Here is a 25,173-nt window from a genome sequence, read left to right on the forward strand (position 1 = left end):
GTAAAACCTCACAGAATGCGGACCAAAGTTAATTTCATAACTGTGTATGGTGCGGCTGTCTGCACAGACTTGGCAAAGCCAGAGAGGAATCTGTAGGGTCACATGAACCGTATCATTGTGCACTCCACACCCGCTTCCCCCCAACCCAAATAATATGAAGTCAAAGGGGTAGGTATTCTACCAGTCTGTATACAATGGCAGCTTTTTCAGCTCAGAATACTGGGAGGGGAGGACCTGAACAGCTTGGGCTGACACAGGGTTTCTACTGTGCTGGCAGGTTATCCTGGAACAGGAGAGGATGAGTGTGAGCTGAAAACAGAGAATTTTTATACTGCTACCCGGCTTGCCTGTCAGCCCGCATCAGCTCACACTCACGGCTTGGACACAGCCAAGGCCTAATGTGAGCTGGTATGCTGTGGGGGGGGGGGGCAGGCAGGCACCTTCGACTGGAAGGACTCCACCTCCGCATACAACCCCGGGCTCGACATGGCAAAACACCCAGGCGCAGGTAGCCACAGAGAACCACCGCAACCACTTCAGCCATGTGTTCGTCCATAAATCCTGAGGAAGCCCCAGTCCAAAACCCACCATGGATGACGCTCCAGTTGAAAACGAAAGGTGCTGGTGGTGACTCATAGGGGTCTAGAGCTTAGAGGCAGAGACGCCACCATGTTAGACCATTGAAGGTTATAGCTTCTGCCTGAAGGCTGCAAACAAGCCCCAACCACAAGATATTATGCAAAACAGATGAGAACAGTCTCTCAGCCTAACTAGGGAGCAACCAGAAACCGTGCACCACAGGCAACAATTTTGTTGGAGTACTGCAGGGCTTGATCAGGACTTCCACTGGCCATCTATACCATCAAATGGAGGAGTTCATTCTCTCCTTTAGCCTTTCTGTGACAGGAAACCCTAATGTCCTATGAAATATGTCATTTCTATTTGGTTTTGTCACAGAGACCAACCAATATGCAGCCCTGGGCTACAGAGAACTCGCACAAACAAAGTGGCTGCATCCCTTACGCCTCAGTAATCCAAATACCAATGACTTTCCAACAAGCAGAACTACAAAGTCACGAAGGTGACTGTCTCTGGTGATTTGCGAATTTTCGGAAAATTGTTTTCAAAGTGGCACACAATAACCAGAGCAATTGATTGTCTTGTGCAAGTCAAAACTAAAATGTTCTTCTGAAAGACTCAAACTGTGGATAATGAGTAGACTATGAGGAAGCATCACCAACAGAGAACACCAGAATCTGAGCCACACTCCACCACTGAAATCCTGAGCTGCAAATACTTCTATTCATGAACAGGTATAACAGGGAATAATTTAGTCTTAACAATACATAGCGCAATATAAATGCAATTTGATGTTCAGATGTCAGTGCTGTTACTGGCCTGTATTCACTGACAGTAGTTTACACAGATTAAAGAAAAACTTGTTTAAACATTTTGTTTTTCCATGTAAACGGTTCCAAGTCTTGTCTTATCTGTCCCCAGACAAGATGCAAAACATTAAAATGAAAATGACATGAGGTACAACTTCAAGGATGGAAACGCAAATAGTGTAAAAAGGGGAAAGCTGCAGTAAGCATGAACTGAAAACCTCATCTGCAAGGACCACTCAATCACGTCAGAAACACACACAGCTTTCACGCAGTTAGTCAGAAGTAGTCGCTCAGGCTCAGATCCTGAAGATCATTTACCAATAGCCTCACCCTCAGCAAAACATCCCTCACGTACATTTCCCTTTTGCTGAAGCATGGACATTCACCGAACCTGACATCTGCTTGCCATTGTTTGGGATGGTCCCAAAGACTGTACACATTTCAATTTGATAGGCTCCTTACAGTCCCTGCGCATTCTAGAAACACCATCTTTCATCCTGAAGAAGTAGTAAGATTTCTGCAAGCACAAACACACCAAAGATATGGTGTACAACTTACCACAATGTAAAACTGGGGTCCAGAGCCCACAGCTACAGCATGAGTAATCATATCTGGGACATAACACCACTGCATGACAAACAAAACATCAATAGCAATGCTTTGATCATGACAAAAAGAGCCAGTGCAGCTACGTACAATTAGTTTGCTATTTTTTTTTAATTAAATAAATAAAAATTACAACTCAAAAATCCTTCTGAATGTTGATGCAGGCACTAAGTTGGACCTGTACCCAGGACTGAAGCAGTCCAGTCCCACAAAATACGAACAATTCATCTAGTGGCAACACAGGAACATCCCAGCAGATGAAGATGGGCCCCTGCTTGTCCCTAAACTGAAATTTCACAAGGTTATGTTTACTTTTATTTAAGAACCAGCCCTACAACATCATTATGATCTCTGGGGCCCAAGTCAGCAAATTCCACACAATCAGCCCCTGCCTGTCTGTCTCAGTCAAAAGCAGCAAGGGCATCTTACTGCCAGGGGGGAGGAGGGTCTTCAGCCACCTCCTTAAGTGGATACACATCTCAGAAAGGTATGACAGCGCATACCAGACTGTACGTAAACCTTGCCAAACCACACAAACAGCAAAGGTCAACTCCACCTGTTAATATCCCTGCACAGGCGAGTTTGTAGTGTTCAAAATGCACCATTCAATGATGAGGAGTCAGCTGTCTGTCATCCTCTGTGATATAGGGACAGTCACCCTGACTGGTGCCGGTTTGCACACTGCTCAACAAGAACACAGAAATTATGCTAGAGACTTCACAGACAGACAGAGAGCTCTCTGCACTCACAGACAACCCGATACTGCTGCTTGTTAATATGTTCTCCAGTAATACCACTTAGGGCTGGAGAACATGTGAAAAACACTAACAACCCTCTCAGTAAATGCTGTGCCCCTGGATGACAAAAAGACCTCCAGAATCAGGCACAGTTACATAAGACCTCCAACTTCTCCTCACCTGAATATTGTGAAACAATAAAAAATAATCAATCATGTCTAGCCAATATAACTTTCAAGAGCAGCCCATCTATTACCATGTCACACATATTCCCTGAAAAACACTACTTGCCGACATTAACACTATAGACCAACACTGTGTAAATTCTTATAAACACACTGAATAACCCATCCATTGTGGATGCGGCATCTAAAAGGGGAAGAGGTTCCATCCTATTGCATGTTGCAGACCGAGTATTACTCCAATCGCAATAAGACGTCGGGCTATAGCTTCTGACTGCTGCAGTCGGTACCCTTGGTCGTTTATACCAAAATATTTCCCCTGCCTTCCCAAGGTAAACATGCGTTTCCCTCAGTCGGTAAGCGCCTCCCATTCAAAAGCTTCACATGACGAGACAAAACAGGAAAACAATTATCCTCATTGTAACTTACTAGGGCCAAAGATTTAATTCCCGAGATCGGAAATATTATCAACAAAATGCAAGAATATGAAAAAATAATATGACAAACTGTGCCTGTTAGGACGGAGGTAACCACGTAAAACAGACAGCGATGACGTGACAAAATCATCTGGCAACAGTATTTAATTAAAAGCAAGCGGTGTCAATAATAATAATAATAATAATAATAATAATAATAATAATAATGCTGTGTAACCACGGTGCATAGGCATTTACCTGTCAGTGACTGTAGACTGTGTGCCGCTCATTGGGCTTTCTAGTTTTCCCTTCGGCCTTTATCCAATTATCATTTTACCGAGAATGTTAAGGAAAAAAAACAACCCTCGATGTGTGTTTTTTTGTAGGAAAAGTAGGTCCTTGATATCCGTAAGGAAACGAAGGCAGACAATCCAGATTCTCCGCTCAGATCAGTGACTGTTCACAACGCAGCCAACTTCGTGCTCGGTCGCGCGTTTTCTCCGGGTGCTTGTTTATTTCCCTTGTCGCAGAGAAAAAGAAAAGACGGCGGGCGAAACATCTGAAAAAAAGGAGAATCGATGTACGATATTTTAAAAAAACTTATTTTTTGTTAGACAAAAATAACCGTTAGTCGTCGCGTGCGACGCGTAACTTGTATCTTGCTGGAGCGCAGCGTGCGCGAGGCAAGCCGACGAGCGGCGGCACTGACGCCCTTTCTGGTGGGTTAATGCAGGGATCCGGGCGCAGACAGCACGCCTCGCATGGCGCTGTCTGCCAGCAGCCTTTGTCAGTATCGCTAAGCGAGCTGCACCTATTGTTAATTTGTTTTCTGCCCAAATAACACCCAGTCTTTCACCCTCTTTGCGTCCTTAGTTCTCGGTACGGATCTTGTTTTTCTCCTCTTTCATTCACAGGCGTCTTCATAATACTCCCATTTGACCCCTTTTACGGTTTTTTTAATCCTCCCGAAATCTATCAAGTGTTTCGTAGCTATCCCATCAGAAAAGGTCCCACTCCAGCTTCCCCGCTCGCCACATATCCCGGCAGTTCTTTCTCATGAGAAAATTCCCAAACTATGACAACAAAGACAACAAAAAGGGGGAGGGGGGACCCCGATCCCGAAGTTTTATTCCTTTCTGTGATTAAAAAAACTCCTTATCCCCCACCCGGTATGTGTGTGTCCCATTCGTTTCAAGTCCTTTTTTTACGTCAAACGGGCCTCCACTTTGCCAATACTGTACTGCGGGTGGAAAAGGGAACACAGCTTTCCAAAAAAAGGAGGAAAAGGAAGAAAAAAACACCTTCCTCTCTAAACCCCGAAACTTGCGATACTTGTAGCCCAGCCCCGCAGTACGTGTATAATCTGGACCATATCCCCCTGTCTCCTGCTCGACCCGGACTTCCAAGCAAATTAATCCAGCGGAACAGGGAAAAATGCAAAAAAGCAACAAGAAAGGGGGGGAAAGAAGAGGAAAACTTCACTTCCTTTGATGTTAGCCAGTTAGCTAAGGCGCTAATGCGGATTCCATACAGCCCCCTTCCAAAAATCAACGCACGAAAAGCCGCGACGGGAATAAACAGCGCGGAATCACGTTGAAGGTCCAATGCATGCTAACTTTCCTCGCTTCTTTATATTCCCGGGTGTATTCATTTAAGCTTTGAAATCCACATTCACACCCTTCCCGTTCCGTTCCTTCTCCACGTTCCCCATCCAGCAGCCTTCTTCCCTTGTCCTGTTTTCTCAGCGGAATTCCCTAAGCTAACTGGTTGGTACTACTCTGTCAGTCCTAAAGACAACTAGTCAGAAGGCAAAAGAAAATATATTTTTAACTGTATATGTAAATGGCAGGTTAATAAGCTTCGTGCGTATATTTTACCCTGCTACAGGATTATTTATTTTTGTCCAATATTCCGTGACTTTCAACAAATTTGCCGTATCGCGCGATTACTCCGCCCAGGAGGAGCGAGGAGCTCTCCTTGTCTTCAGCGGTATACTTCCGCCAAACATGACATAATCCCAAATAGAGAAACAACGGGTCGCTAAAGATAATTTAATGCGTGTGACATGCATTATGTGCAACATCGTCATGATGAAGACAAGCATTTCAATGCCAATTCTCTGGAGGCGGCTGACTTGTATCATGAATATTTCTGCATCAACTGCTAGGGACTGGTTGGTGTCCTGCCTTTAAGAAAGTTATTAAATGTGATTCGCTGAATAAAGAATGCATTTAAAGTACTTAAACGTCGATGGATCGCATTGGATGAACAGAGAATATAATGATAATATTTCTTCTATATTAAAATTTCTTCAAGTATCCTTTCTTTTTAAATTGCCATAAATAAAGGGTTTAAATTATTAACCACACGGTGATACGTACGCATGTTATAATTTGAAGCTGCTTTGAGCAGAATGCAGTTCTAAACAGTACAGGAGTGCCCAAGGCAGTAATGCCGTATGTAGTTAAATTTATGACAAAGCGTCTCATTTAAATCTGTCTCATTTAACTGCCACACATGCAATAAGGACAGAGGGCATATGTGGGCAGCATCTGGTTTCAACAAACAGCATGAATTTGTAAACAACGAGAGCAAAATAAAACTGAAATAAAACAAGGTTGTGCTCAGTCTTCTTGGTTTCAGGTTTTCAGTTATTAGCTAAACACTATAAATCCTGTAGTGAAGTATATTCTTCGGTGATTTTACTGTTTTAATGCATTTTATATACATATAATACGTTTATATACAGATGGGGAATATAACTTGATTCACTCATCTTTCCTGGAAGCACAGATGGAATTCTTTAAAACAAAAAAAAGTTAATGACATTTTAGACAGAAGTGGCATTTAAAGTAACACACATCATCGCATCAATTAATTTATTTGGAAGCTTTTCACATACACAGTTGACGATTAATACAACTGCGTAGACTTATAGCATTTAATCATTTTATACAAGTGACAATTGTAAATTGAAAATACCTAATCTAAACTTGAATATGCACATCAATTTAAGATTTGTGTAAATAGGAGCAAGAAGGGCGCTAATGGCTCCTGTACAAATTTTCAATATTTGTTTCATTGCTTACTGTCCCAAACTATAACTGGAAAAAAATGTTTTTGTTACATGTGTCTTTTCCCACTAGACTGAAAGCGACCTTGCAGTATATCATTAGTTCAACTGTTGTTATATCGACCGAGTTTTACACTTTTCTGTGTAAAGGTTTATCTCTGAAAATTCAGACTAGTGGTTTTTGTTCGCAAGTATGGAGTCTTTGGTAATAGTTCTAACACTTATGTTCACTAATGGCTCTAGTAAACATAAATAGGTTAAAATGCGACGATATCAACTACTTTCCATCTTTAAAGAAAATAGAATAGAAATTTGTCCTATGTAATTATCATCTATAATTTTCGCGCTCGGATTGCAATGTTCAGCAATAAAGATTGGGTTTATTGCCATCTACCTGTTGCAATAAGTACTACATTGAATATAAGCGAGAATTCGCGCGGTTTCTATCAATTTACTGTGGAAATGACAACTGACAAAAAAATAGCATGACAATAATAAGCATAAATGTACAATACAACTATACATTCAAAGTATACATAGCATGGTAAATAATTTAATTGCATTTATAGGAACAGCTGAAAATAAAGGATACATTTTATATTAATGAAAAACCTATTTCTGTCAAAAAACACAATTTATGAAGCAAAACATGAGTTGAACTTAAATGCTTAGAGAATAGTCTTTACTAATAACTATTAAACAAAGTGTGAACAAAGTTTTGACATCTAATTAATCACAGTATCAGTCTCCTGTCACTGACTAACAGTTGACAACATATTTTAGTTGCATCTTTCATGTTAAGTAATTTTGTCTTTCCTGTCACTATGAAACAGTCTTCCTTGGTATTAAAATCACATTTCTCCTCTTTTGACATATCATTCACAACAAATCAGTGATACAGCGTAATGAGGCAAAAATGTTTGGCAAATGATGAAATATGAGTGTTTCTCCAACTTGTTTTTATGCCAAATAAAGAAATAGTTAATGGTGGCATAAATGTTCATTCCTCTCCTGGATAATGAGAACATATAAAAATTTGGTTTTGTTTACCACAAATTAAGACCCGTTGGTTTCCCCAGTGGTACACCAGTCAAAACAAGACATACTCTAGACCAGGGCTCTTCAAATCTGGACATCGATTCCAAATCCAGGCCTTGTTTTCAGTTCTCCCAGGTAGTTGTTTAATAAAGACTGATTCTGATTGGTCAGAGGCTTCACACCCGGCTCATAGGTAAAAGAAGGCTGGAAAACCAGCAGGGCTCAGACCTCGAGGACCGTGATTTGAATAATAGGGATCTAAACCATGGTTTCCCAACCCAGTTCTCATGGATCCCCAGACAGGCCTCATTATCACAGTGTCTCAGCTCCTAACACACCTATACGAGATATCCGGTGTTCTCGATTGGCCAGACGCTGGGAGGGACAAAAAAAATGCACACTGGATGGAGGTCCCTGAGCACTGGGTTGGGAAACAGTGTCCTAGACTGGAGATCAGAGCTAAAAATCACTGATGTACCACCCCTTCAGTAGGGGGCCCCCCCCACCCCCACACACTGATGATGGCTGAGCACTTAGAATATTGTGGGTGAAACCAAGTACAGAACTGCATTCCCATAAATAAGCTTCGTCATTCAATGATAGTGAAATGGTGTCAGCAGAGGGAGGCATGTGGCAAACCTCACAGGACTGAATTTACATCGCTGTCCTAAGGGGGTGACCTACTAGGATATGGAATAATTAGCCTTTCAAAATGTCAAGAAAACAAATAATTATTGGAATTTATTAAAGAAGCTAGCAGTCAGCAAGCCTTCAATGAAAGAGTCAAGCTCTTCTTTGTTCCATAAAACGACCTAATTTTAAGAAAAATTATTTACGCCACTGTCCAAAATCTTCCCTCCTTTTCGGATAACTTTTCCTTACTGCTTTCCCAACAGAAATGAAGCCGTATCACCTGTCAGGTCATAAGCACAGTCTCAGTCAGCCTTCCCAGGGTTCCCGTTGACTTCCAGCATCTTACGCCGCTCCTTCCACGTCTGGTACCTGGCTCTGCTCTTCCGGAAACCGAAGCGAGCGATGTCCACCATGAACACCCACGAGAGCGCATACATGGCGACGGAACCAGCCTTTATCAGCGGCGACGGCCTGGGGGAGGCGAGCTCGCAGTAGAGCATCCAGCTGCCCACGCCGATGCGTACGGATGTGAACAGCGCCACAAACAGCAGGTCCACGGCGTCAGCTGCCAGCCCTTCGTAGCGTCCTGTCTGCCGCAGGAACCAACGCGCTTGGAGCAGGGGGTTGGTGATCTCGGTGCCGAACAGGGCGGCACATGCTTCGGTGCCGGACTCGCCCAAGTCAAGCGACAGCAGGATGCCCAGGATGCTTAAGCCATGGTGGGCCAGCATCACTGGTCCCTCCGCGTGGAAGTATATGCACCAGCCCATGTCGAACAGGAAGTAGCCCAGGCTGAGGGACATGGCGGCGATCTGGAGCGGCGTGTTCTCCACGCCTGTGAGGGACGCGAGCAGGGAGAGCCTGTCAGCGACTCGGAGCACAAGTGGCTGTTAATGTTACCAATCTTCTACATATACATGCTTACATCAAGAAGCACACTGGCACCTGTGGGATGTTATATACTAGGGTTGCCAACTCACACACATCTCACGCAAGAACTCTTACGACAAACCTATACTATTCCATTAAAAACTTAAAATTAGCTACATCTAAAGCGCTGGGGTAGTTTACAAAACCCTACAGACTGTTTACAAGGTAATGAAACTTTTACATACATGCGATTGCGCATGACTTGTCTCAAATTGAAAATCTCACTCCAGCCCGCTGACCAGAGTTGGCATCCCTGTTACATTTAGTCACCCACAGTATTCTAAACTGGTCCTATGCTTATTTGTTCATGCCCCACATCTCTCACCCTAATTTATACATCTACATGTTCCTTGGTGGTGGAATATTGCTCAGTAGGCTAAGCCCCTGAGCCTGTGATCAGAAGGTCCACGTCTCAGCAGATCTGTGACACGTCCACCGGCGCTTCAGCGAAGCCCTTAACCCCAGCCTCAGGGGGAGCTTTTAGCTAAAGGTTTCCTTTAAGTAGCTGGATACTTTAAGACATTTTTGCAGAATACCATACAAAGTCATAATTTTAATCGCAGTCTGGTCCTTTCTCATTAAATGCAGGCTAACTTTGCTTCCTAAACTGCTCTAGATCTTCTGCGTAAAATGTGTTTGTGCTGCAGATAATGGCACCAGCTGGATCTATAAAAAGCCGCAGTAAAGCTATGAAAATATCCTGCGGAGAAATTTCTGTATCAATATATCTGCGTGCATGTGTATCCGTAACATCGATATGTGCATCTCTGATTTAAATTACAGCAAGTGGCAGCACAGTTTTCAGATTGGTTACATCACATAATTTCTATCAACCACCAGGATGGTACCAAGTTTCTTGAAATGGAGGGTGAGCATAATGGCATCAGCAGCCATCAGATTCCTTCCCCAAAATGAGCCGTATTAAGTAACCAGTAGTGAATGTCTGAATGCGCAAGCTGTCTTTCGTGCCTGGGTGTGTGAAGGGCCAGGGGCCGTCGACGAAGCCTATGTAGGTCGTCACACACACGCAGAGGACCCCGTGCAGCAGAGTGACCAGCCGGCAGTTCCACTCATAGCTACGGCGGCTGTTGTGGAGACAGAGGCAGGTGTAAAGGAACGCCCAACACACCAGGCTGCACGCCACCGCTAATGATGTCATCTCCTTTCTGGGAAAAAGAGTAAGAAAAAAAATTAATTAAAATACAAGAGCAAACAGGATTGACTCACAGATTCTGTGAATATTTTCAATGCTGGTTCCGTAATATTGTAATCAGAGCCGGTCTATTATATGAGTAACATATAGGTTGGTCTAGGGCAGCAACTTCTGAACGGGCCATTTCACTTGGACGGGTTCCGCAGGCAGTGACGATCAGCTAGGGCGCTACATTGGCTAGCCCCGGTACTGGCTGTGAACCATCATGGAATTTACATTTTACGTTTATCACCAGAATTTGTTCCAGAATTCATAACCATAGTGTTGATGGGATTTGAAGATGGGCTCCATATTCAAAGTAACGTCATTGAACGTCATTATTGTTAGAAATTGTAGTTGCACATTCTGACCCTCGTTTCCAGTATCTCCAAACCACATTGTTCATTTTTTCCCCTAAAAAAAAAAAACACTCTTTAGTGTCCCATCTTTCAACATCTCATTAGCAACCCAAATCACTGGAGATTAGAAAGCCTTTTCTCCTAACATATTAAGGCTGAGCTGCAGGCAACCAACACCATTTGCTATTGGGGCGCTGCAATGACGTCATAAACCAAACTACAATAAAAGATCTACGGCCATCCTATACTTAGGTAGATGTTTGGACTTTGGGGATGATCATGGGCGCAAATTATGGGGGGATGGGGGGTGGGGTTGTAAATGGTTGGAGACCTCAACCCTCCTCCCCCAATAATCAACCCAAAGTTATGCCCTTGGGAATGATGCTCAGATCTTTTTAGTTCAGATCGACTGCAATTATTTGATTATTATACTCTGCTTCATTAAGCGGGGGTGAGAGAGGATATTTCTGCCGACCGGCATGATCTAGTTGACAGACCTCGTAAGAAGGTATCAGCGGGCAGGGCGGCCGAGGCTAAATACGATCCTGGAGGGGGGAGGGTCCGACGGATCGGGCTTAAGTTCCATCTCACAGTCTTACGACGTTAAACCCACACGGCTTTGGAGGCTGGCTGACTTTTAAAAGCAAGGACACCGCTGGTAAGGTCTGCAGCAATATCTGGTTACTTTAAAGCCAACACATCTAAATATAACCTTCCGCGTTTTGTAAAAACCTCACTTAAAAGGTTAGTATGACATTTTATCTCATTAACAAATATGCGTGATATTTGGTGTTTCGATGTTTTTATGCGTCTTGCATTCCTAACCACTAAGTAATTACTTAATTTTAATTAACTATAGTGGAATCCACTTTCGCACTAGTGTTAGTAAACCACAATAATAACACTATTGTAATTTTTATTTGCAGACCGTGTGTTAAGCCAAGTCCACACGATGTAAACATTTATTAAATTACATTTGGTTAGAACATTGATGAAGAAAAACAAAAACATTGCATTAGATAGAAAAAAAATTCATAAAGGAAACAAACAACGACCGATGTCAACGAGGCATTTTCAAAAGTTGCAAACCTGTTACCTACAACAACTTTCGCCTGCCCATCAGTATTAATCACGGTAAAACTTTTTGCTAAAGATCTTTGTGGTCAAAAAACACGTACGCATCGGTCAATCGGATTAGCCCAACATAAAGAATTAAAGATAACGTCTTTAAATCTAGCCTACTTACCTGAATAATGCATGAGTGCTCGTAGCAATGCTGTCCTTTTTGTCTCAGTTTACCCCATCACATCCTGAACTGGTGGAACGCCTACCCCTTATTCATGAAGTGGTGGATAAACCGCGCAATCGCATAAAAGCCACCTAATCGCGTTACCATTGCTGCTGACAGGTTATTAACCAAGCGGGATGGGCGGTTAGCGCTCCCAAGTATATATATGTATAAATATATATTTGGCGACATCTACTGGCGTTCAAAACAACTGCGTCTAGTCCACCAGTCTCTACCGGGAGGGGCAAGTGATTTACAGACGGCTCTGGCAGAACTAAAGGCATCATTTAAAAGCATTTTTATGAACGTATAAAAAAAAAATTTCCGCCGATACATTACAAATATCACAAACATTTTCATTAACCATAAGAAACAGTATGTACACATTTTATTTCTTCATTATTAAACATTGAAATCCGTGTTTTAAAGTGTTTAAAAGCCACTGCCAAACATTAGAATGCATGGGACAAAGTGTCTTCAAAATGTATACAATGACATTTTCACACACGTAAACTTCAAAACTGTAAGATTGCAGCAAAATATAATTAAGAAATCACCCATAACCACTCTAGTGTGAAAGAAAAAAAACTGACAGAATAATTCAAAAATAAAGATTAAAGATATTCTAAAATACACATTTTGCCAATTTCTCAAAGCTAAGGACATCGTATAAAACAAAAATATGCATGTAACAGAAAATATTAACCAATTTTATTCACAATATATTCAGATAGACTTGCTCAATAAATACAATCTAAATGACTGATGTCTTTCCACTCTGTGTGTCGGTGCCCAGTCTTGGAAAAAGGGCACTTCTTCAATAAATGCAGTTGTGAGAACAGCTTGTAGAACCTTCTGGAAGTGCTGCATTGGAGATCTCTCTCACCGCATTCCAGATGTTGTAAAGAGTTTCAGTTCACCAAGCATGCTGTGTTGTCAAACTTAAAACAAAACAGGAGGTATCAAAAGTCTTCATTTAAATCGACGTAGAGTTGCCATACAATTATTGTACTTTATTGCAGAAATACATGTAATGTTTTCCTTTGCTCTGGCTCTTATTCATGCTGACGTCCTCCTTTTTTCCGCAGAGCTTAATCAAGTAACCTTTTTGCACATGTGGCTTTCAGGCCCTTACAAACTGTAAGCCAACTGTCCTCCATCAGTGAAGGTAGGAGGGGTTCCATGCTCTGTACCATGACCTGAAAGTATTCAATCACACGAAAGTCTGGTTACACACTGGCCAGGGTCATGCATCACGGGACACACTATGACAAACCCTTATCTCTTAAATCACTAAACTGGCTGTTTTCAAAACAAACTCTGAGGAGTGACTAGGAATCAAATGGTTTATTCCGAGAAATAGGAAATGTTACAGTACACACACAAAAAAAAAACGTCCTCTGTTGTCTATCCAGCTAATGACGACCTTTTTTCAAAAAAGGGAATTATTCTTTATTTGCAGAAGTACAAGCTATGGTAATGACCCTCTTCACATCTGCCATCTTGCTCTCCTTTGAGACATATGCACACATATACATAGGTAAAGGTAAAGGTTGGGCCTAAGTGCGTTATTGGGGTCTTAATAGCCATTTATATAGTACTCCTGGCGCATTGTTGGGTGGGTGGGGGGTGTAAAATGGCTCAAGGGCCCAATGGAGAGGTGACTATTCTGCCGAAAATGGGATTCAAACTGCTAACTTTCCAATTACAGGCAGAGAGGTCTAACTCATTGAGCGACGTGCTGGCGATGACCGACCTGAAGCTGTAACAGAGCCACAGGAACGACAGGAAAGTACAAGTAAGAGATTCAGTGTCTAAAGCACTGCTAGTAGGCTTGTTGTAGGGCTGAAGGAAGCACGTTTAAAGACTGTGCCGTGTACAATGACAAAGGAGGCGGGAAAAGCTTTCATACCCTGCGGTGTTGATGGATTGGGTGACCCCCTGTGAAGCGAGGGGGCCTGGAGAAGATCCGCGGCTGGGACTGCTGGGAGATGAACTGGATGACACTGGAAGAACAAGAGGACCTAACCGAGTCAACAGGAGTGGTTCAGCACCGCGGACGAAAAACACACATTCATGCTGATGGAATCTATATATAACCAAACACATCAAAATGCACAGTTCATAATGGAGAAGAAACACCTTAACACTACTCAACATATAAATAAATTTTACTGAAACATAAGAACAAAACATCAAAGTGACTTTGAATATTAAATAAATCACAATCACAAATGCAGCTACAAAAGTGAGTGAAATTAGACTGGAAGTAATAAGCATCCGTCAGCCATAAAACGGCAAAAGGGAATCCAGTTCCTTATTTGGTCCATAATATTCAGATCTTAAGTATTTCCATTCTGTTAAATTACATTTCACTCCATCCCTTGTAGTGTTCTAGAATGGTTTTTGTCAAGACCGAGTGGTTTGCATATGAATGTCTGTCTAGATCATCTATACGTTTTCTAACATTAGATTGTCTGGTTTCTTGTGATCAAATCACTCACCTGCACTTGCAGTATGTGGACTGAATGACCTGGAGGTTGGTACCTATAGAATTAAGAAGGAACTTTTGTCATTGTGAGATGGGTCAATATATGCACCTGGAAGCACACGTTCTATTAGAAGCAAAGGTCCAGAACTGATGTAAATGAACAGTGAAGGAAGTGGCCTCACGAGTCTGGAGTTGTAACTGGGAGGTTTCAAGGATGGAGTAGACATTGGACAGAAGATCCTCTTCTCTTTCTGTCTCCGGTTACAGAACCAGACCCGGACCACTTCCTTTTCCATCGCCAGCTGCTCTGAGATCAGTGTGATCTCCTCCGAATTGGGTTTGGGATTCTGGGAAAAAACACACAGACAGACGACAATGCGAGGCCTTTGTGTGGCGTGCTAATGCTACGAAAGTGTGGGCTCGGAATCATGAGTCATAGACACTCCTTGTCAATAGTACACGGCGTTCTTTAATTCCAAGGTATCCTTTACAACAGCAAAATTTACCGACAACATTGTTGCAAGTTAGTTCTTGTTCCCTGGTTTATGTTACAAAGGGTGTGACAATGGCCTGTGAAGTGGTTCTGGAACTGAACATGTGAAACTCCTGTTAGATCTCTGAGCAACTAACATGAATCACTTAAATAAATATACGGCCACTCAATCAGGCACCGATGCATGATCTGATAAACAAGCAGGCCCACATGCAGACAAAAGTGTACTTACATCATGAAAGCGTTTCTCTAAAGTCATCTTGATGTTTGTTTCTATACTCGTCCTCTTCTTCCTCTTTCTGACGTAACCCTCCATTGGCGGGGGCAGAGTAGTAGTGCTGGCTATAGCATCAGATGGCGAGTTTTCTGGTAGGGGGGTTGCACCTTTAGGATCAATTTTATTTCTAGAAAGTGTGTGTGCGTGTCTGTCCGACCAGGAGACTCTTTACAGAATGAATTTAGCACTAAATTAAAAGCAAAAATGCATATATTTGTTATTATCTCTTTGAATTACATATCAGTATCCTTAATTTTACATTTATTTATTTGGAAATCTAAAAGTTGCAAACAAAACTCCGTTAAAATCGTATGCCTGCTCTCAGGACAAATCTATGGTCTGGTGAAATTCTGTAATTATTGTCAGTACATTGTCAGGAAAAAGGGTACCAATTTGTACCTTAGCTTGTCACTGGGGCTGTACCCTCAAGGGTCTGCAATTGTACCATAGCTGTAGGAAAATATACCCTTTAGTCTAATTTTAAGGTACAGAAATGGACTCTGGGGAACATTCCCAAGGTACAAACAGCATTAATGTACCCCTGATGGTATAAAAATGTTCCATGTCTGTATCTTAAAAGGTACAAGTACATACAGCTGTAGGGTACAATTGGCAGACCCTTGAAGGTACAGCCCTAGTGACCAGCAAAGGTACAAATTGGTACTCTGTTTTTTGACAGTGTATGAACAATAGATGGCAGCAAATCCCTATGTTATTTATTCAAAGGTATTTGAAGAGCATTCAGTTAATTCTCTAATAAATGAAAGTGTTTATGCAGGTTTTACTAAAGGTTCTCCAATTGTCACCTGATTGGATCATAATGAATAGTCATGCAAACAGAATCAGAAGGACTTGACCAGAATCTGTCGTCGTTATCTTCCATGTATCCAGTGGGACTCCTGCCTACCTGCGTCGCTCAGCCACTTCTCCAGCAGCGGCTTCAGCTTGCACATGTTCTTGAAGCTCAGGTTGAGCGCCTCAAAGCGAGAGATGGTGGTCTGGCTGAAATCGTTCCCGTACAGCTTTCCCATGGCCAGGCCCACGTCGCCCTGTGAGGGGACCTGTGTTCATGACACCCGACCCCATCTGTGGCCCCTCACCTCCAGCGAACGACGACACGGGCCAGAGGACTTCGGAAGCAGTGCCTGTACCTGAGTGAAGCCCAGTTTGATGCGCCTCTGCTTAAAGGCCTTGGCAAACTGCTCCAGCTCCTCCAAGTCACTGGGCTCATCTTGCTGCATAGGGGCCAAATGCTTGGGAACCTGAAGATGGGGCATCTCCGGATGCCCATCCAGCGAGGACCCAGCCAGGCCTGACCGACTCATCGCCTGCATCAAATAGTCAGATAGCAAGAATTAGCAATCAATTGATAGCAATCAATAGAAGAATTCACTCAATAAATATTGTTCATATAGTATTGATATATTATACAGCTCTGGGAAAAAAAAGATAAGGGACCACGTTACATTTAAAAAAAAATAATAATAATCTCAAGTGACTTTCAAAAAGAATGGGATACATTAAGTGGTGTGAAATTCACTGCTAGGACAGTTCATAACAGGCTCCCAGAACCATGACTGAAGACCCACAAAGCAAGGAAGAAGCCCTCCATCAATGAGAATCAGAGAAGCGCCCGAGTGGAGTACACAGAACAACAATATGTACAGGCTCATATACATAAAACGGATTTAAAGTGAAGCTGAAAGTTTTGCTCTGGGCTCCATTTTTTCCCTAGCTGTATATATTCAAATATTTTGACCGCTATTGTTTCCATTTATAGAGTTTGCGCCATTTTCACGTTAAACGGCGACTGTGCTCTTCCTCCCCCCTCCCCCGGAATCAGCTCCTTACCTGTGGAGTGATCGCCAATCCTGGCTGGTGCTGCATGGGGCCTGACTGGGAGTGGGAAAGTAGATTTTGCTGCAGCAAGGCTGTGATAAAGAAGAGCCAATGCTGTTCTCAGCAAATGCCCGAAAAGACGGCAAATCTTAAAATAAACGGCTCGACCAGTCAGGAGTGGTTTCAGAAGTTCTGACGTGAGTGAAATACCACATGAGGCAGTTTTTTCACTGTCAAGTCACAACAGAGAATTTCAATACTCTACTTTCCCGACAGCTTAGAGCACTCAATCGCCAAGAGCATTCAGTTTTGAATTTAATTAATTTTTATATCGCACCTCTTGCAACATAATAGTATCACTTACTGAAATATAACAGTTTAAGGTAACAGCGGTAAATATGAATCGGGTGTAAAAGCCAGAAGATATAATTCAAAAGTCTGGATATGTAATTAACTATGAACCTTGATTGGATACATAGTACAGAAAAGGATGGGTGGATTACGAGAAAATAAGCGTGTCTATTCTTCATTGATTGTTTTTTTTTGATTAGTATGGTGTTATAATCCCATATAAAAAATATTTTGCATTCGTTGGCTATAAGACTCTGGCTTTACCTTGGTGCCCAGTCTGTGTCTGAGACAGCAAGAGGGATGAGGAGGCAGGAATATGTGATCCGGGCATGAGGACCAGCTGCTGAAGTGGGTGTAGGGGGGGCAGGTCCTGCGGGATGCAAAAATACCATACAGGACAGGACTGCTTTTTACAGCTAACGTAGCATCAACCTAAATAAAGTTGCAATAAATTTTAATTTACGACAAATGTTACATACATAACATATATAAAAAAAACAAATGTATATACTGAAAATAAAACAATCAGGCTTTACATGTTTCATTAAAATGGTTTTATATCTGGGGTGTCCAGTTCATACCAGTCTGGTCTTTTTTATCACCAGCCACTAGATGTCACTGTTGCAAAAGTTGGAACGTGAAGCCCATACCCCTGTCAAGTGCCCAGCAGACATGGGAGATCCTTGTGTCAGGTGACATGTCTTGTGTGATGGAATGGAGTGCGGGGATTCGCTGATCTCCTCTGTCTTAATCTAAAAACAAAAAACAAAGAGGTTTTCATTTACCACATAGATCCTTAGAAGTATCCTTCAGTTCCAAATCGGCTTTCGATCAAATACAAGCAACTTCGGGAACTGCCAGAATCCCCTGAACGATGGGGATCAGATATCCTGTGGGGGTTTAATCAAACAAAAAGTATGAAGAACCGGCAGACATCTGTTGTTTTCTGCTCTCTATGCCATTATGTACCCCTGTACCGGTTAGACAAGATAGGACCTTTGGCAAACAAACCCTGTTCTTCCATTCTCTTCCCTCCCTTCTGGCAACAGCACATGCAAATGACTCACTGTGCGTTGGGGGCAGTTCCTGTACCGCTTTGGCACCAAGCCCTATCCTTTATGGATTACCACTTATAAGTATCTTCATTTGTGTCTTTATGTAAGAGTTTACGTATCATTTTATAGGAGCCGTGATATAACCTCCGAGGTAACACCGGTTACGTGAAACCAGGGATTCTTGTCCCAAGAACAGCCCTCAATGTGCTGGAATAAGTCATGAGCAAAGGTGGGTCAGCGCTACACTCACCTGTCTTGTGAAGTCAAGTTCATGTTGTTCATTGTCTGAAAAATAATATTTAAAAGAGTTAGTTGAACTGGTCTGGAGAGTAATCGCAGGAATGATAAACTTCGCCTCCTTTAATGAACTGAAATGACGCCTTTCCAGAATATCGGCGGGAAAGACGCGTTAAACGATTCTTGGTTTATAGTGCAACTGAAACCCATTTATATCGTTGAGTGGTCTGTCGGGGCAAAGTGGATGTGTTGTCATATTATGACAGACCCTCGACAACGAGATAAAATCCAAGTTCCTGGGAAAAGCCTCTTGCCAAGACTTGGCGTCCCTCTCACTGCCATGGAACGAGGCTGCACGGACTGCAGGTAGATCAGACATCTCGCGTGTGGGGTAATCTTGCTCATTTGATTTCCAAATGGGAGTTCTGGTAGTCCACAGCAGACTGTGATGCTGCACGGCCACTATATGGAAATTTTTATTCCCTCTAAAGCCAGACTTCCAGTATGGAAATCGCAAGGCTATGCAAATTAGGCCTGAGGTCGGTCTCCATGACAGCCTGCGCATGGCCATGGGCTGGGAGGTTTGTGGGAACCGCGGAGAGGCTGGGGTGGTAGGTGGACCGGGAGGGTGCAGTGGGCTCTCTCTCATTCTCTGTGGCCTTCACCACAGTTACCCTCATGGGGGACAATCGCACCTTGGCGCTTAAGAACCAGTGGCTGCAGCAGAAAGTTTGCCAATGCTGCGCGGAGTTGGACTCACCATATTTGACAGACATATGCGCAGCCTGAATAGCTTCACTAAAAGCTAAATTTAAAAAAAAAAAAACAGGTAGTAACCAGTAAAACTCTTCAAAAGTGAGCATCTAATTAAACAGCGGCTGCTAGCTAAACAAATACACAGATAAATAATGCAATTGTCCCACACTTTCCTGTCTTCCTTGTGAAGGATTCTCGGTAGACAGAGATGGTACTTCTTGATGCCGATTAAGTATGTGCTTGTATTGCTTTAATACTTTCTCGCCAGGCATCTTCCAAGAGATCAACATCTGTAACTTGATGTTTACTAAAGCAAGGACCCGACAGCAACGAATCATCCCAGGATTTAAAAAAGTGTTTTAAAAGGTATCCTGCACAATAATCCAGGCATCTCCCAGCCATTATAGTGGTTTTGATCTTATTATTTTAGCAGCATGTGTATAATGTAACACATAATCACGTCCCACTTTCATTTTTAAGTACTTAAGTATATAAAGTAATGTAGCACTTCATGTCCCCGCAGCAACAAAAAAAGATCATTATTTTATGTGTTCTGGCATTTAACAGCAGACAGAATTATGAATGCATTTTTAAGTAATTGTTTCTTACGATCCCATTACACCAAGCATGAATACACCACAGGAATTTCTAAATACACAAATGATATAATACACAACTATAATTACTAAACACGTATGTCTAGAAAACTAAAGAAAATATCTTCATTAACCTAAACACATATCCATAAAGGTATATAAAAAAAAAAACAGAGTATGAAAAAAATAGCCAATTCTGTAAATTTTACAGCCAAAAAAATATTTCGTGTACAAAAACCCTGGGCTGTGAATAGATTAACCTACTGTTACTTGATAGACAATATCTATATTTAAAACTTCTACATACTATTTGAATGTGCTACATATTGTCAGAAATTTTCAGATGTTATTTTCATTTATATTAATCTGGCATGTGACTATATTACCAGTTTCTTGTTTCTTTGACTTTAAGCAGTAACATCTAATCTAATCGAACATAATGGGATTCAACGGATTTTGCAGAAAAGCCCACAGTCATCTGCCGACTGAAGCTGGATTCAACTCCAATTTTTTAAGATAATGCAACTGACCAGTGAACCAACATTAGCTTCCAGTTAACTATCAGACAGGGTTTCACATAGTGCCAGCTGGAGTTTTGTCAGATATTATCGGCAGCTAGAAAAGGGGATATTCATTGAATGATTTGTTGAAGCAGAATCACACAACAGTAGTCAGTTCTCCAGGACCCGAGTTCCTCATTTGGCGGTCTGCCTGTTGCAGATCGTACGGCTTAATCTCCGGGCCGTGCTGCCGCCCAAACTCCTGCATGAGAGCAGCAGCCTCCTTCACGCTACCCCCCAATCCCCACACCCACAGCTTAACAGGGCAGCAACTAAACTTTCCCCTCTTTAACAGTTCTGACGGATGACTAACACTATCCCACCATCTCGGTTTCTTCTAAATGTCACATCAATCAAGTTGTGCTTCTTGTGTTAAGTTGAAAAATGCTCTTTGCAGTTGACAGTTGGCTTGCATTTTATTTCTCCCGTAATCCGATTGTCGATGGATTTGTAACTTTTGCACGAGACTACAAATTCACCTGTCGACGCTGTTCCTCTGTTCGCCAATTGAGCTCGCCGTGTTACTTACACACTAACATAATAATGTCACTTTCATATAAAAACACACGCCAATAAAAGCTAATGAGAAAGATGACAAATCTCGTCAATGCCTGGGTACCAACCTATTGACATAATCAAAAACCATAACACCATCGAACAACGAAGTCATAGGTCACTCATTTTAGTGTTAGATCTCACAACAAATCCCGATACTGCTACTAAGATTACTACTGCTAACAGTACTACTATACTACTACTACTACTATTAAAAAAATAATATAACTATCAGACTGATGTCTTGCACAATCTTGCTGCAATAGGACAACATACCTTCACTGAGCAACGCTAGCCATCCCTTATTCAGATGCCAAGAGGCAGTGAAACACACCAAAACTGTCAGACGAACCCAAACACGAAACCTCAAAGTACTGTGTAAACAGATTGGCAGGATATCATAACAGTGCTTAATATTGGAGACAAACTTAAACAGCCTTACCTGCTTGATCACTGTGGGATTCTGTCCGCTCCACTGACTCTCCACTCATCTTAATATCTGCAATAATAAAAACAGCTGATTTTACTATGCAGCACAACTTTATGCTGAAACAAGGCGATCCATTGCTGCAGTAACAGTGAAATGATCTTGAGGTTATTCTAATGCGTCCCACTTACAAATTTTCTCCCGCATCACACTGCTGTTATAATATTCATAAGTTGAAGGATATCCCCATTTACTGTTGACCACACGGTCTCTCTCCACCCCGTCTCCATCTTGTTCATTAAGTCAACTGTTTCATTTAAATTAACATCGATGGAGTTTACGTCTTCCGCAGTTTCAGTTCTTTAAAAAAAAAAAAAGCAGAGCCGCAAACTTACCTGCACACAACTATCAACATATATATTAATACATTCAAATGTTTATTTCAAGATGTATAAAACAAGAGAATACAAAATATTATTAAAGAATTTCCCTTCACCTTCATCGATTTCTTTCCACTTACTGATTGCATTTAAATGCTACCTTATGTCAATTACTGCTTAATGCACTATTTTATTCAAATCCACCCAAAATACGCTAACATGCAACTAATTTAGCTAACTGGGTCAGTGTAAGAAGATTGCCTTTCTATCATCTGCCTGTCAGAGAAGCAATTTGCATGAAGACCCCACAGCAGCCTATCCCGTCTCTGTGTTTTTGCATAAAACAACAAAGGCCTGACTTCAAAATGATTCATTTGCATAGCATACCCCATTATCCAGAATACAGAACGTGGCTCAGAATCTTCTACCATATTACAAAATCTTACATCTGGGTTTCCATCCGATTCATTCGAGTCAAGTGTCAAGCTCAAGAGTTCAACTGCGTCACTCCTCTACTTATTGGAAGGTTTAGCCCGTTGTTTTAATCATGCTCAAACCTTTGCAACATACACGCCTATACTGGGCCCAGCGTCAGGAAAAATAAGTTCTACGTATTTCACATACAGTGATTGTGTGTTAACATCATTCAGCACCACGTCTCGTTTCTTTTGTATTCGCGTTTTAAAACTCGACAAATCGCCCAGGACTTACATTTGCAGAATCGGTTTTGGTTAGAAACAAACCAACTTTTGGTTGAAGTTGTTCAAACAGCGTCAGGTAGTTCGTGAAGTTTATTGTTCTTGCTTATTTTAAATATTTGACCGTGGCATTATTGCATAAAACATACCAATTACTGTATAATATATTCAGTTAGAGTTTAGTTTATTTTTACCATTTACCAAAAGATTAATAAGGGGCCACTGCAGGACTCTACCCAGGTATTTATACAGAATTATCACATTTATTAACTTAGGTTACGTAATTACGACCTAATTCTCTTATATTGATTAGCACATTTACGTATATTTTGTATTTCACAAATCAGTTGGACAGATAATAAAGCTGTTTTTAGATTAAATATTCATATTTTAAAAATTGTGGCATCCCGTGGGTTACAATTGCATTAATTGTTTATTGACTAGTCACATCTTGTCGGTTCTTTGGATATTTCAAATAATCATTATTCCGGTTGTTGGAACCATGGAATTAATGGAGCTTTTCAAGCCTAAAAGGTGTCCAGTCTGGTCACGTGGCTTCGACCCTTTTATGGGGACATTGGCATGTAAAGCTGCAGCCTATAACGTGCCGTTGGAGCTCAGCCGCACATCTGCCTGCTGTTTTGCAGCTCGACTGGCTCTGCGCCACCTTATATGCAAAATGCATCACATTTGCATAGTGAGTTACAACACAGCGGCGAGGTGGGCTAGTAATTACTATCGAGGACAACACGGCACGTTTGCATAAACCTGGGGACGCTTTGGTCGGTTCCGACTTAAGCCCAAGCAGAATAACTGAACCCATCCCGGGAAATCCAATAAGCCCGGGGGCAAGAGAGACGAATCGCCTCTTAAGGCTGCGGTCCTCTTTCATTTTCGTGTTGTTGTTTGGCAATATGTAAAATTATGAGCCATCAATTTGTGGCCCTATAAATAAATAATAAAAAAAAAAGTTAACAAAAACAAAGAAAAACATCCACACTGCGATATCTGGTGAGATGCACGCCAACAGAAATGGTAAAGACATCTTGTTCTTACCTTCTTTTCTGGAGACCTTTGACAGACGAGCAGACACCCGCAGAGATACCCAAAGCGACTGAAGTGTAGGCCTTGGCAAAAGCCAGGCAAGGATTCAGTACGCTAAAAAAACGGATGGATGCATTCCACAGCTACATTTGTTGATTTGAAAACAGAGATTTATCGCATATATTACTGCCTGACACCTGGAATTTTGTTGAAACATAGGGGTTTAGATAAAAAGCACAATACACATCGCACACATTAATGAACAGGTCTTCCACGCAGAGTTCCCCCTTTCTCCGTTTATTACTGCGACTCGCATCGACCTGCGCCGCGCTGTTCGAATAAGACGCCTGGCAAACTGCATCCAAGGACTGGGCTGCGATCACCATCTAAATGTGGCTGCAAGACAACCGAAGGGTTAGACGTATCCTGGAAGTTTAACTGTTGGTTTGTGTACATAAGGCAGCAGTGTGCGTGTGCAGGAGAGAGAGCTATACTACGTTTTGTATGCTGCGTGTGTTCGGGCAGGTTTTATTATAAAATAGGGTTAACTTATACAGTTAAAGTTAACTATAAGTTGGAAAAGGCAGTAATTAAGGACTTGGACTAGAAAGTCAGTTTCCCGATTAAAACTCCAGGAAACCTGCAGTAATAAAGTTAAACAAAGTACTTGAACTGGATTGTGAAGTTTTAATAACCTCACTTGATTGTGGAGTTTTTAATTACCTAATCATGTCAATATTCTATCGTTTTCTTCCGAGGTTATATTTAAAAGTAATTTCATTTAGATATTATAAGACAGTGGCTGGCTAACAAAACAAGTCAACAGTCCCGAAACCCTGGCAGCTTTGGTTATGGACGACTTGGGGTCGTGTGGTTAATAGCTGTATAACGTAGATTTTCCGCGCTGATTAATGCCTCGTCCATAAATTGGTAAATATCGCCCTCTGCCGTTTCAACTGGAAAATAGAGACTTTACTGAGGTACTACAACACTTTTAAGAGCTTCACAAAAACTAAAAGGGACGAGAAATTTCTCTCGGCGAATAATAAAAGTATTGACAACAAAATGAAGAAAAATATCGTTAATCAATGCGTTAGTTGTAGCTGTAATTAAGGGGATGGAAACTTAATGAGTCAATGTAAACCCATACAGGCAATCTGGACGTGAAGTGAAGGTTGTATTTAAGAACATGGCTGCCTTGTCCCGTCAGCCCCCACAAAACAGCCTGTTTTCTAAACATTAGGTATGGTAGTCAAGCTGCCGCTTCTCTATTGTTCTAACTGAGAGAGATCCGCCCCCAACCCCCCCCCCCCTCTCTCTCTCACACACACACACACACACACACACACACACACACACACACACACCTTTGTGGGGATCATCCATTCATTTCTATGGGCAAAACCCTAATCCCACCAATGACAACCTTAACCCCTATCAACACAATACAGGTCCTCTGGCATTTTTAAGTTTGGATTCTTATAAAATTGATTTCCCCTTGTGGGGGCCTAAAAAATGGTCCCCACAAAGTAAAAATAACAGGATTTTATGACCCCACAATGTGATATATAT

The 25,173-nt window shown here is 41.8% G+C and overlaps 3 protein-coding genes and 1 long non-coding RNA gene across 11 annotated transcripts in view; 1 reads left to right on the plus strand and 3 right to left on the minus strand.

Annotated features, from left to right (window-relative positions):
• Positions 1-5,290, minus strand: part of LOC125712726 (rho guanine nucleotide exchange factor 12-like) — a 61,078-nt gene extending 55,788 nt beyond the window's left edge. For 4 of the 6 annotated variants that reach the window (XM_048983110.1, XM_048983113.1, XM_048983108.1 and 1 more), the window contains exon 1: positions 3,588-5,290. In XM_048983110.1, the coding sequence (XP_048839067.1) occupies positions 3,588-3,619 (32 nt within the window). In that variant the 5' untranslated portion in view covers positions 3,620-5,290. The remainder of the gene's footprint in view (positions 1-3,587) is intronic. The other 2 variants (XM_048983112.1, XM_048983111.1) reach the window with 1 other exon arrangement.
• Positions 5,291-6,196: 906 nt separating this feature from the next.
• On the minus strand, positions 6,197-11,979 carry LOC125712743 (TLC domain-containing protein 5-like). Its single transcript, XM_048983141.1, has 3 exons — positions 11,801-11,979; positions 9,973-10,169; positions 6,197-8,908 (listed from the first exon to the last, which is right to left on the minus strand). Exons 2-3 carry the CDS (start codon positions 10,160-10,162, stop codon positions 8,376-8,378), a joined length of 723 nt encoding a protein of 240 aa, XP_048839098.1. The 5' UTR covers positions 10,163-10,169; positions 11,801-11,979; the 3' UTR covers positions 6,197-8,375.
• A 234-nt stretch (positions 11,980-12,213) lies between these two features.
• On the minus strand, positions 12,214-24,005 carry pou2f3 (POU class 2 homeobox 3). 3 transcript variants are annotated; one of them, XM_048983135.1, is made up of 13 exons: positions 23,614-24,005; positions 21,495-21,551; positions 18,599-18,633; positions 17,944-18,045; positions 17,558-17,663; positions 16,955-17,034; positions 16,255-16,431; positions 16,011-16,152; positions 15,059-15,192; positions 14,516-14,680; positions 14,347-14,389; positions 13,755-13,848; positions 12,214-13,041 (listed from the first exon to the last, which is right to left on the minus strand). In XM_048983135.1, exons 2-13 carry the CDS (start codon positions 21,541-21,543, stop codon positions 13,002-13,004), a joined length of 1,167 nt encoding a protein of 388 aa, XP_048839092.1. In that variant the 5' UTR covers positions 21,544-21,551; positions 23,614-24,005; the 3' UTR covers positions 12,214-13,001. The 3 variants fall into 3 exon arrangements, with proteins under 3 accessions (XP_048839092.1, XP_048839091.1, XP_048839090.1); XM_048983134.1 differs by lacking the exon at positions 23,614-24,005 and adding an exon at positions 21,976-22,111; XM_048983133.1 differs by lacking the exon at positions 23,614-24,005 and adding an exon at positions 21,671-21,760.
• LOC125712749 (uncharacterized) lies at positions 12,925-14,162 on the plus strand. Its single transcript, XR_007383386.1, has 2 exons — positions 12,925-13,010; positions 13,554-14,162. It is a non-coding gene; the product is annotated as an uncharacterized LOC125712749 (long non-coding RNA).
• Positions 24,006-25,173: the final 1,168 nt, after the last annotated feature.

This window comes from Brienomyrus brachyistius, chromosome 18 (genome assembly GCF_023856365.1).
Source record: "Brienomyrus brachyistius isolate T26 chromosome 18, BBRACH_0.4, whole genome shotgun sequence".
NCBI classification, from domain to species: Eukaryota; Metazoa; Chordata; class Actinopteri; order Osteoglossiformes; family Mormyridae; genus Brienomyrus; species Brienomyrus brachyistius.

What these genes read in the sequence shown, in the direction of transcription:
- pou2f3 (XM_048983133.1), bottom strand. An exon ending in CTGCTGGGCACTTGACAGGG is followed by an intron (nt 17,664 to 17,943) that starts GTATGGGCTTCA and finishes TGCATCCCGCAG; the next exon opens with GACCTGCCCCCCCTACACCC. An exon ending in TCAAACTGGGCTTCACTCAG is followed by an intron (nt 16,153 to 16,254) that starts GTACAGGCACTG and finishes GTCCCCTCACAG; the next exon opens with GGCGACGTGGGCCTGGCCAT.
- LOC125712743 (XM_048983141.1), bottom strand. Translation starts at nt 10,162, where the DNA reads ATGACATCATTAGCGGTGGCGTGCAGCCTGGTGTGTTGGGCGTTCCTT. An exon ending in CTGGCCCTTCACACACCCAG is followed by an intron (nt 8,909 to 9,972) that starts GCACGAAAGACA and finishes CGTCCCTCACAG; the next exon opens with GCGTGGAGAACACGCCGCTC.